Source organism: Lagenorhynchus albirostris, chromosome 2 (genome assembly GCF_949774975.1).
Source record: "Lagenorhynchus albirostris chromosome 2, mLagAlb1.1, whole genome shotgun sequence".
Taxonomy (NCBI): Eukaryota; Metazoa; Chordata; class Mammalia; order Artiodactyla; family Delphinidae; genus Lagenorhynchus; species Lagenorhynchus albirostris.
The window spans coordinates 35,414,020-35,426,189 of NC_083096.1; the positions used below are offsets into that span (position 1 = coordinate 35,414,020).

Consider the following 12,170-nt stretch of genomic DNA (forward strand, 5'->3'; position numbering starts at 1 on the left):
TCTTTCTCTTTCTTTCTTTCTTTCTTTTTCTTTCTTTCTTTCTTTCTTTCTTTTCTTTATTTTTTTCTTTTCTTCCTTTCCTTTCTTCCTTTCAAAAAAAATCTGTTAGAAAAAGCAACCTTAAAAAAAAAAAAGCAACCTTGAATATGTGAGACACAGATTGGCACAGGGGACATGGACCATGATTCATCACCTGGATCTACTCAGGAGACTCTGTCACTATCATTTTCCCCAACCCTGTGCACTGCTGTGTATTTATTTAAAATACTCTTGCCCTTGGGACCCAAAAGTTGATGCTCTGCAGGCTGTGGGAGGGTACAAGAGCCTGACTCCTGGGAGGCAGTTGCAGCTTTCAGAACTGCATGTCTCTTGTGCTTCTCTTTCTTGTGACTGGCCAAAGTCTTTGCTTAGAAAGCTGAGACCCAAGTCCTTCACCCCACTTCTCCATTCCTGTCTGTAGCTCCCAAGGCTCAGTAACACTAGGTTACCTTATATACCCTGCAGCTGTATTTAAATTGCTGTCGTCCATTGATTTCCCTTAACTTTCAAGCAAAAGAACAGTTATCCTCCTTCTTCCAGCAACTTCCAGAACCTTCTTCTCCTTGGTCCCCTATAGCAGCTGTGTGGCCATAGAATTAGTGGAGGTCACAGTGGTCTCCCTCCCTTTATTTTTGCTGGCAAACTCCTACTCAGGCTTCAAGCCTTAGGTCAAATGTCACCTCCACTAGAAAGCTTTTCAACCCCTTCCAGCACCATCCAATACACACCTCACCGAGATTCTGCCTCCCATTTATGTTTCCATTGGTTCCATCCTTCTGTTAGTGGTGTTAACACACTCCCGTGACTCGTGTTGCAATTGATCTGTTTGCAAGTGTATCCACTCTACTGACTCATTAGAGCACAAGTACTGGGTCTTAATTCTTTTTTTTAACAGCTTTATTGAGATATAATTTGCATACCACAGAGTTCACTGTTTAAAGTGTACAATTCAGTGGGTTTTAGTATATTCACAGAGTGCATCACTATAATCTAATTTTAGAACATTTTTCCTTACCCCCCAAAGAAACCTTGTACTCATTAGCAGTCACCCTCAATTCCTTCTATCCACCCAGTCCCCAACTCCAAGCCCTAGGCAGCCAGCACTATATTTTCTGTCTCTATAGCTGTATCTTTTCTGGACATTTTATAAATTGTTATCATAGTCATTCATCTTTTGTATAGACTTTTCTGACACTCAGTAGGTGCTGAGGAAATGTTTGTTCATTAAATGTGTGAATACACGCAAGATTGAGAAGTTGACGAACGGTGGAACAGAGGAAAGAATACTGGACTGAGAGCCAGAAGACCTGCACTCTAGTTCTGATTCTGTCATTTATTTATGTGACCTAGGGAAGATTATTTGACTTTTCTGATACTTAACTTTCTAATCTGCAAAGGACAGTTAAAAATATCTATCCTCTTTCTCATAACATACTTGTGACAGTGAATATCAAATGAGAAATTTCACTTGGGGGTACTTTGTTCATCTGAGCATGCTGTACAGATAGATGTAAGAATGATCTATGTTTGTTTTCACTCTCATCCTTTGAAATGCCTGTAATAATAAATCATTTATTACACTAGTGACAGAGGACGAGGTGGAACGGCAGAGTGCCAGTCTAAGGGGGCCAACCAGTGGACACCCACCCCTCATCTCTGCTCCTGGAATGACGGCAGCTGAAACAGGGAAAAGGACTAACAAAAGCCCAGAAATCCCACATCTATCAGTGTGTGTTTCCCAGCCAAATAAGGAGATACCAATCCATTTTAGAGTGAAGATTAAATCAGGGAAGAAAAATGGTGATGTAACTTTCTTTTATGTCTTGGCACTCAGGAAATACTGATTCACATTCTCATCGCTTTTCTCCTGCAGGGCATTTCCATTAATCAGAGAAGGAGGGGGTATTCAGGTTTAGGAGTGAGCTCTTCACTGCCTCACCCAGGAGTGGAGAAGGGAACCTTCTCCATCCTGGTTCAGTCCTTTTCTCTATATATAGGTTTAGGAGAATTTGTAGAGGATGTGGGGTGGGAACAGAGTTACTTCTCAAAGGTAAAATTCAGACTGCAGACATGATATGACATACGTGAAATGCATACATACATATACACATACATATGTGACAGGCGTGGCCTGAGAGTAACAGAATAGACCTCCTCAATCCAATAAAGTGTATTCAGGGAAGAAAGTGGCCTTGTAAATCAAAGTTTATCCTCAGAGGACATTTTCTCCTGTCCAATATTATTGTGAAGAAAATTCTCCAAGTTTCCAGAGAGATTAGAAGAGCCCCTCGTCTTAGTCTGGTCCAGGATGGAGTTTGGATGAAAAAACATGGATCTGGACTAAGGGATCAGCCCCCCTTTCTCCAGCCTCTCAAAGTCTGAGACATTGAGCTTCTCTGGGAAAGGGGCGTGGGGGGAATGGTGGCGAGCCAGGGAGCCAGGCCTCGCCCATCTGCTCCCACCCAGGAGCCTTTAGTCACTGCCTTCCAAGTTGCCATCTTGATTTATCCCCTCTCCTGATCATTTCATCAGTCCACTGCTTCCCCCTGTCCCCCAAGAAGGGTACCCTTCTAATCCTTCTCTACGCCTACGTCAGCTCTTTCCCCACAGCCACTACTCTCCTCTAGTCCAGGATTTTTTAGCCTCAGCTCTGTTGGCTTTGGGAATCACATAATTCCCTGTGGTGAGGGCTGTCCTGTGCACGGTCCTGTGCACTGTAAAATGTCTCCAGACATTGTCAAATGTCCCCTGGGGGCAAAATTGCTCCACTGAGAATCACTGCTCTAGTTCCTTCTCCTTCACTTGAAGCCCCCGTTTGTTAAGCATTTACCATGTGGAAGATACCGGACGGTCCTTCGTGTGTTTTATGTAAATGCTTCTCAAATTTTAATATACATAAGCATCATCTCGAGAGTTTTTAAAGTGCACCTTCTGGTTCAGTAGCTTTGGGGGAAGGGTCTGAGATTTTGCATTTCTAATGGGCTTGCAGATCTTGCTGTTTTGCTGGAGCACAGACTACACTTTGAGTAGCAAGGCTCTACGTCATTGGGTCCTTGTGGCCCTATGAGGACTCGGTTTTACAGATGAGGAAGAGAAGACTCAGAGAGCTCCTAGGGGCTCATCATGTTTGGGGCCCAGGTCTGCGTGCATGCAAAACGCGAACTCATAACCAGTGATCTCAGGTGTCATGGGACCAAGGTCTTTGGGTTCTCCCCATGCTCTCCCTTCCCTGGGGAGTCTTGCTACGATAAGCTCAGCCAAGCCTGAGAGGCAGACACGTGTTTGCCTGGAACGTCCGTATTATATTACTCCTTCCTTAGACAGTGTGAGCAGCTCATGACCCCAGGTGGGTATTCTGAAGCATGACCTCATGCTTCCGTCCTAGCCTGCTCTGCTAGCAGCTCATCCCTCCCACCCTCCTGCCGATCGGTAGACAGTTGTCTAGGATTGCGGCTGCTCTAGGGGCTCACTTTTCCTCTCAGCTCACCTGTCTAGTCTCTCCAGCCCTCTCCTGCCTCCCTGTCATCTATTACCACAATACTCTTACTTTTTCTTCTTCTCTGTCTCATAAATGCCTCTTGGCATCTTCTTCCCATCATAGTTAGGGATTTTTAGTAATGACCTAGACACTGAAGGGAAAAAGGGTGGGTGATGTGGGCCCCTGCCTAGGACTAGAGGACAAGACTCAGGTCTTCCTGGAGCAAAGGACTCGCGCGTGGTACCTGTAGCAGCAGTGGCAGCTGGGCAGCCTGCTGGCTGGGGATTGCATCATGTATTTGATTTACTAAAGAAAACAAACAACACTGTGAGTGTGATGGAGGGAAGGGGTGCTGGTGCCAGAGAGATTAAGGGTCGGCCACCTGGAGAGGTTGGAAGGGCTGTTCCTCCCAGGGTCCCCTGTTCTTCCTCCTCCCCGGAGCCGGAGCAAGTTATCCTGCCCCTCACATCACATTTCTACTCCCATGGCTTTGCCTGGACCCAGGTTTAAGGAAACTCTTAGAATGTTTGTGAAAGAAGGTAATTCAGAGCAGGGCTTGGTAACCTCTCTCTGCAAAGGGCCAGAGAGTAAATATTTTCAACTTTGTGGGTCATATGGCCTCAGACCTACTCATCCTCGTCACTGTAGCACGAAAGCAACCCTAGACCACATGTAAACAAATGGGCTTGGCTGTGTCCCAATAAAAATTTATTTATGGACACTGAAATTTTAATTCACACACTTTTATGTGTCACAAAACACATGTTCTTCTTTTGATTTGTTTTCAATCATTAAAAAATATAAAAACTATCCTTCTGTCACCGGGCTAAGCCATTCTTAGCTTATTCTTGGCCGGTAGTTTGCCAATTCCTCATTCAGCGTCCAATATTTCCCAAACTGTGTTTCCTAGGGTCAGGCTGGGTTAAAGAAAGTTAAACCCACGCCTGGCCCCCTGCCTCTACAGGGTACTAGAGGTTTCCAAGAGGGGCTAGCACATGCCAGCCTTCTCTAATTTACTGACAGTGAAATCCCTAGTTTCATGGAGAGTCTTGCAGACAAGCATCCTTCAGGACTAGATTCTGTGGAACATGCTTTGGGAACACTGCTCCAGTCTGCCCCTCATTCTACAACCAGAGAACTGAAGGCGGAGTGCCTTGCTAGTTGGACACATGGCCAGGTCTCTTTTTTTTTCTTGTGGTACGCGGGCCTCTCACTGTTGTGGCCTCTCCCGTTGCGGAGCACAGGCTCCGGACGCGCAGGCTCAGTGGCCGTGGCTCATGGGCCCAGTCGCTCTGCGGCATGTGGGATCTTCCCGGACCGGGGCACGAACCCGCGTCCCCTGCATCGGCAGGTGGACTCTCAACCACTGCGCAACCAGGGAAGCCCGAGGCCAGGTCTCTTGATGGCACTGGTGTTCCTGATGCTGCACTGACGCATCCCCTGGGTAACCCCAGGCAGGGCAGCACCACTGAGGCTAGACCACTAGCACACAGGGCTCCCAGCCTTCCAGACCTGGCCATGCACAGCCGCTTCCTTATTCTACTTGAACCTGAGAAGGGGCACATTTTGGTTGAGTGATTATACACCTGGGTGGCTGTATGTCAGGAAACACTCCAAAAATTCTTGTCCCTGACCGATTAAAGGAGAAGCATATCTTGGCCATCCTTGGCCTCTGGGTTACGGTTGCATCATTAAATAGGGCTTAATTATTGAGTGATTTTAGCAGTAAGGAGACTAGTGTACTCTGTACAGTAATAATTGGTTTACCTGTGTATAGGGGTTACAAAGCACCTCTGTGGCACTTTTGCATTTACTCCTTACGCCTGCCTGCTGAGGGTGGCGGGATGGGTTTTTGTTTGTTTGCTTGTTTTAATTTTATGGATGCAGAAACTGAGGCTTGAGGTAGCTAGACACACTGCCCCTGGCACACCGACAGTGGCAGAGCTAGAACTCAGACCCAGGTATCACCTCACCTCAGAGGCTGCTTTCTCCATTGCCCCATTGTCTCAGAGTGAAGGGTGACTAGGCAGTGAAGCAATTCTGTAGGACAGCATGACCAATTTCCCTTTCTCCACCTCCCTCTTCTTCCTCTGCCCCTCCCCCGCAGCCCCCATATATAGGAAGCTCCACAAAGCCTGGCTTGCCTGTGCACCTTTACTTTTGAAGCTGCTTCCATAGCTGGAACAGGAGCCTTCCATTCACAGTTGCACCCTGATTGCTGAATGGTAGGGGTGCCTACCCAACCCTCTTCCTCTACAACAGGAACCAGCCACCTCTAAACAGCAAACCCTCAAGCATCACTTCTAGGACCTGAGGTGAGTGATGGGAGAGTCTTGAGTACTTGGCTTTGAAGCCTTACACTGACCGCTGCCCTACTGGGAATGGGGGCTGGGGGATGGCAGAAGCCAACTTTTCCAGTGTTTATGTAAGGGTGAGATATACCGTGAGGCTGAGCTGCTTTCTCGGGTTTAACACCCAGAAGAATTTAGGCTGGAGGAGAGGAAGGCCAGGAGGATTATGAGGCCTAGAGATGAATTTGCAAGACAGGCTGCAGATCCTGTGGAATTTGAAAGAAGGGTATGGAAAGAGTCTGAGTGAGAGGCTGAAGGACAGAGCTGCATGACAGGACAATGGGTGCTGGCTCTGGGCCCACTTCTCTGGCCCATGTGTTGGCAGGCACTCCAGAGACTGGCCTTCTCCCCGCTTCCTGCTCAGTTTAGGGGTGGAAGACTGAGTGTCCTCAGGTGTGAGACCAGGGCCAGGAGAAAGAAAGGGAGGGAGGGACTGAGTTCTGAGGAAAGAAGGAAGGAAGAAAAGCAAAGGACAAAGAAATTAGGGAGAAGAAATCTCTGCATACGATTATGATAGACAGACAATGGGGTTCCCTTCCTCTGGCTTGGGGCTCTTCACAGAGTCTTTCAGTGGAAGGTTTTATAGGTGATTCCGCTGGAAATCTGATTCCTCCTCTTGTTCAGTTACCTGAAAATTTAATTCTTAGAGTCGAGAGCCAGTCCGTCAGTTGAGGTGGCATAGTGAGTATGTGACCATAACCTATCAATCAGCTAGTCCTTCCCTGTGGGTCAGGATTAAACCCACGGCTCCTCATGAGTCGGAGGTGGCCTTCTCCTGGGGGAGGGGAGAAAGACCTGTCCACGTGTGCCCGGTGACTTAAGGGCAGAACTCAGGCAGGCAAACGCCTAGTTAAGCTCTCTATCCTGCTGAGCTTAGGCTCCCTATATGAGTTCTTCGGCACATTGTAAAAGAGTGAAGAAATGGCACTCCTCATTTCTTCACTCTTTTTGGTCAAATTCTGACTAGCAGGTTGTTGGCTAGAGTTGACTGTAACAGAGCAAGGAAGGAGGTGCAGGGGGTGTGTGTGCGACATGGATTGGGGGGGTGCGCAGATAGTGGGAAAGCCAGATCAATGGGTATGAGACCGAGTGGCAGAAAGAACCTTGCCCCACCCCAGGGCACCTCAGCAAGGCCACATGTTTGAATTATTCTAACACCGGGCACCCACTCTAGTTTCAGGTTTCCCATCTGTGTGTCCCCGAGGCTGGTCGAGGCAGAGCCAAGGAGCATTACTCTGGGGTGTACCCCTGCTGGGGCAGAGGGCCTGCCTCAGAGGGACGCCTCCCTTTCTTCCAGCAGGATCGCCCCGTTCCTTCCTCTGCTGCAGATGGGCTCTCCTGTGTGCATGGCTGCCCTTCCCTGCCTGAGTCTGATCCTGCTTCTCTGGAGCCAGGGGCCAGGGGTCCAGGGCCAAGAGTTCCAATTTGGGCCCTGCCAAGTAGAAGGGGTAGTTCTTCAGGAGCTGTGGGAAGCCTTCCAGGCCATGAAGGACATTGTGGTGAGTGAAGCGCTGCTCTGAAGCCAGCCGTGGGGGTGATTCCTTTTGCAGCATGATCATCATTTCCCTATCTAGGAACTTAGTGAAATCAGACGTATCACGAGTCTGCATTTCCTCTTGCCCTTGGGGAAATGGAGGCTCAGAAAGATGTGGCCAGTCTGTAGGAAAAGAAACACAGCCCGCGAGGAAGAAAGAAGGGAGCCCAATTCATTTGAGCTTCATCTATGTCCCAGGGTCACATGAGACTCCACCAATGGGAAGTCATGGGAAATCCTTCGAGACCCACCAGAGTTTTCACCTACTGCTTTGCCAGCTCCTACTATCCTGTTCCCACCTGCTTAGGCCTTGAGTAATGGTTGAAGAATGTTTAATGCTGAGCTGGGAAAGAATGGTTAATAGAGCTTGTGACACATAGTACTTAAAGGCCAATCCACATGCGAAGCAGAAAGAAGGAGTTGATGAGGCAGCTAGGGAAGAGGGGAGGGTGCTGCGTTGGAGACAGGGCACCTATGTATGATCTTGACCTTGAAACCAAGCCGTACAGCAACCCCTACCTTCGCCCCCATCAGTTTCCTTATTTGCACAATGAGGAGGTGGGACAAAGGAGCTCTAAAACTCCTTCCTCTCAAGCATTCTTTGGCTCAAGATTCAAGAACTGGGATGAGGGGTGGGCTGCAGGGGAAGCTCCAAGGGGCAGCCCCCACCCCGCCCCAGAATATGGGGGTAACATCCCATTCCTAGTGGATCTTAAACCACATGGGCTTATTTCTTCCTGCCTCAAGTGACCAAAGGGATCAAACAGGTCCCTCATCAAAGCTCTAAGAGCTCCTGGGATTCCATCTGCCCCTGGGGGCCAAGATTGGTGATTTTCTGGGCCTGGAACCTTGTACCCCTACCCCAGGGGCCAGCTCAGCATGGCCTTTCCTGTGTCCTCCCTCTGGCCTCTGAGATCTCACAGACTGGGTAGATTTAGGGGTCTGGGGAAGCAGCGTGTATTTGCAAGGTCGGTTTCTATGCTGACCCCCAACCTGGAGACATCTGTTCTTTCTTTCCCCAAAGCAAGCTCAGGATAATATCACGAGCGTCCAGCTGCTGCGGAAGGAGGTTCTGCAGAATGTCTCGGTAATCAGATGCTGGGGAAGGATGGTGCCTCCTCTGGGTGGCTGGTCTTCTATGGGTGACGCTGAGGGGTTGTCTAGGGGAGGCTGACAGAGGACTTCACTTCTGCCCTGGGATGAGCCTGCCCAGGACAGGGCTTGGTAGTGAGCCAGAGAAGTAATATCTGGGGTTGTCATCTCAGTATCTGGGGTGTGTGAACATGTGGCATGAGGAGAGGGGCGGGGATTGCGGCTTGTAAACCTCTGTCTCCATTTAGCCAGAGTTGCCATCAATCTGGATTTCTCTCGCTTTTGTCGGCCCAGTGAGCATGTGCTTAGGCCACTTCCCTGCCCCTGCTTTTTTCTCACCTGTTACTCATCACCCATCTAGGCAGTGAGAAGAGACGACTGAGCCCTGATCCCTGAGAGATGCTGAGCTTCCCTCTGTGGCACTTCAGAGGGCCAGTGTGCAATCCCTGTGCTCAGGGATACTTAGTTCTCTTTTCTCCTCCTTTCTTCTCCTTCCAAGCCTTTTCCCTGCCAACTCTCAACCAATCAAGATCTGGTGCTTTTCAAGGTCCATCACCGCCCAGAGCTATTAGAGAGGCCATGTGGTATAGAAGAAAGAATACTAACCAGATGGGAGTCAGGAGTCCTGGGGGCTAGGCTGTGTCTGCTACTGACCGGCCATGGGACCCTGGGTGAGTCCCCCCTTTCTGGGTCTGCGGTTCCTCCTGTCAAACAAAGGGGCCTGGAGGCTCCTTAAGATCTAACATTTATCAGCATCTCCTAGAGGATCGCTGCCTCTACTGTGCTTATCTTGCCTTGCATGGCACGTGAGTGGTTCATCCAGGGCTGGGGTGGGCAGAGGCCTTGGCTCCGCAGTGACCCCGCCCCTCCCCAGGAGGCTGAAAGCTGCTACCTCATCCATGCCCTGCTGGAGTTCTACTTGAACACTGTCTTCAAAAACTACCGCGATAAGGCAGTTGAATTCAGGATCCTGAAGTCATTCTCTACTCTGGCCAACAACTTTATCGTCATCGTGTCCAAACTGCAACCCAGTGTGAGTAGAACAAAGCTGGGACTGAGGCCCACAGGAAATGCTATGTTTTCAGAAGACTCGTCTTCCCTTATTTGGCCCTGGCTTTTATTCCACGACAGGGAGCTGCAGGTGTCATGGAAAAGAGCACAGGCTCTGGGCACCAGCAGTTCTGGGCTCAAATCAAGGCCTGCTTCTAACCAACTGGGTGTCCATTTGCAAGGTGGTCCACGTCTCTGAGCTTTGGTTTTCTTATCTATAAAATGCTGATAATCACCCCTATGTGGCAAGACTACTGTGAGAATTAAAGGGCACAGTCCCTGCTGCATGGTGGGAGGTTAGCATTGGCCGCCTTGGGGACGCGGGATTTGGAGTTGTCCTCTTAGGCCTCGGGCACCCCTCTGGCGTCATTAGGAAGCAGTGGGAGGCAGCTCGCCTCTGCTCCTACCCGACACTTGGCGCACTTTTTTTCTGTTATCCAGCAGGAAAAGGAGATGTTTTCCATCAGTGAGAGTGCACGCAGGCGGTTTCTACTGTTCCAGCGAGCATTTAAACAGGTAAAATCAAAGCCAGGAACTGAGAGCTGCCCCGCTGGAAGTAGACTAGCCTGAAGTGTCACACGATTGTTCCTCAGGGACCGAGTGCAGAATCCAGGGCAGCTGACTCCACCTGGCTGGCCCCAAAGCCACCTGACTTAGCACAGCTGTCGCTGCGTCAGTTGCCATATCCTCTGCATAAATACCACAAATGGCAGCCTATTTTTCTGCCAGTTTTCAAGTTAAAGTGCTATTATATTTCCCTACAAGACGATTTCACTACCAAGGACATTCCCAAGTGAGAGTTTTATGGGTACTTGAGGTGGGCGATTGGAGTCAGAAGTGAGGGGGAAGGAAGGGAGAACCCCCGAGCACAACACACATTGCGTGTTTTCCATGGTGTTCAAAGGGTCTAGTCTGTGAAAAAGAATTACGGGAATTATGTTGCCTTTTCCCAAATTAAGACAACAAAGAAAATCTGAATTTCATACCCAGCTCCCCCGCAAAGCAAATACAATTTTGATCATTTTTTGAGGAACAGATACCCCAGTTTATAAATAAGTGGTGAAGAGCAATAATATACAAGGGAAAGGGGCCACCCGGGCCTCATTTCCTCATCTGCACAGTGGGCTCAGGGGATGGACAGAATCCACCCTGCGCTGGGATTCTGATTCTTAGTGTCAGGGACTCCAGGTGCTTTTCCCTTACTCCTTATCCGTTGCCACTCACCAACCCACCTGTCCTCACCTCTGAAGCAGACAACACTCATAGACGGGGAATAATTGATGGGTAGGTGACTTTGTCAGAGGCCATCCCAAAGGGGACTCAGCTCATGATTTGGAGTCAGACCGGGTTCAGGTGTCGGAAGGAAACATATTCTGTGGCTAACATGACAGATCTTCAACTCTCCTTTCTCTTTAGTTGGACAGAGAAGCAGCTGTGACCAAAGCCTTTGGAGAAGTGGACATTCTCTTGACCTGGATGGAGAACTTCTACCAGGTCTGAAGGCCTAGGCCAGGACCTCGTTCTCTGTGTCATTTCAAACAAGCGTTCGTCCCCATGATGTTCTCTGGGTGCTTCACATCCTTGACCATGGGCCGCATCCTTGGCACAGGCTTCTCCTCAAAGACTTCATTCTTTAAGGGACCCCAACAACAGTCGTGGAAGGTTCCCTTGGGTGCTGCAAATAACCTACAAAGCAGATTCCTATATTTATTACAACGCTATTTAATTCCTATCAGTGTTTTAACCGATGCCTTATTTATTTGTCAGAATGAAAGTTCTGTGAAGGCAGCAAGGACAGTGCCCCACGCTTCTCTCTGATCCTCCACAATCTTTGCCACCACGTGGGGTAGAGGATGGGTGCTCAGTAAATGCTTAATTGGATTTTTTTTAACCTGTCTTTGAATTGTTGAGGAACAATGAGGGATGTTGGGATGTGAAGTTGAACTTTAGGGCATGGAAATCACATTGTCATGACACCTGCAGGGGTCGTACGCAGAGCACTGGGATGAGGGGGAGGGCACTGGTTTGAAATATAAATGATAAAAGATATAATGCAGGGGGGTGCCCGGAACAAAGCAGACTCTCCCTAAACACTGCATTTCTTGCCCACACTCCCCACCTCACTCCCACCATCCCTGCCCCTTGGGTACTCTCTTTCTTATCCTACTCACTAGTCCCTTATCTGCCACTTGGGAGGGTGCCAGTGTCAAGCTGACCTCGTGGATGGTGTCATCATACCTGGATGACAGGTATGATGGTGGTGCGCATATAATTTAGGGTTAGGTTAGGGTTAGGGTTATGTGTTATCCCATCTGTGATGACATTCCCTGCTCATAAAAAGCAGGCACCTCGGGAACCTTTCCTTTCTATCACTGGACCAGTGCCCAGAGAAGCTGAGTTGTGTGTCTGGGAAAGGCCTTCTTCCTAAAAGCAAGACGGGACATTCTCTAGTCTCAAGCTTTGACTGAACTTTGTAGTTGATTGCAATCCAAACATATAATGTCTGCCTAACTCTGCCCTTGTTCAGAACGCTCAAGAGGATGAATGTACGTAGGAGGTGGGATGTCTCTTCTTCCATGACGTGAGTTCTCTTGCAGAACAACTGGCCTTCCAGGAATCCCATATC

General features: G+C 48.9%; 1 protein-coding gene across 1 annotated transcript; it reads left to right on the forward strand.

Moving 5' to 3' along the window:
* The first annotated feature begins 7,196 nt into the window (after window positions 1-7,196).
* Window positions 7,197-11,044, forward strand: IL24 (interleukin 24). Its single transcript, XM_060142108.1, has 5 exons — window positions 7,197-7,367; window positions 8,427-8,489; window positions 9,369-9,527; window positions 9,986-10,060; window positions 10,961-11,044. The coding sequence occupies exons 1-5, from the start codon at window positions 7,197-7,199 to the stop codon at window positions 11,042-11,044; spliced, it is 552 nt and encodes a 183-aa protein (XP_059998091.1).
* Window positions 11,045-12,170: the final 1,126 nt, after the last annotated feature.

What these genes read in the sequence shown, in the direction of transcription:
- IL24 (XM_060142108.1), top strand. Translation starts at nt 7,197, where the DNA reads ATGGGCTCTCCTGTGTGCATGGCTGCCCTTCCCTGCCTGAGTCTGATC. An exon ending in AGGTTCTGCAGAATGTCTCG is followed by an intron (nt 8,490 to 9,368) that starts GTAATCAGATGC and finishes GCCCCTCCCCAG; the next exon opens with GAGGCTGAAAGCTGCTACCT. An exon ending in TGTCCAAACTGCAACCCAGT is followed by an intron (nt 9,528 to 9,985) that starts GTGAGTAGAACA and finishes TCTGTTATCCAG; the next exon opens with CAGGAAAAGGAGATGTTTTC.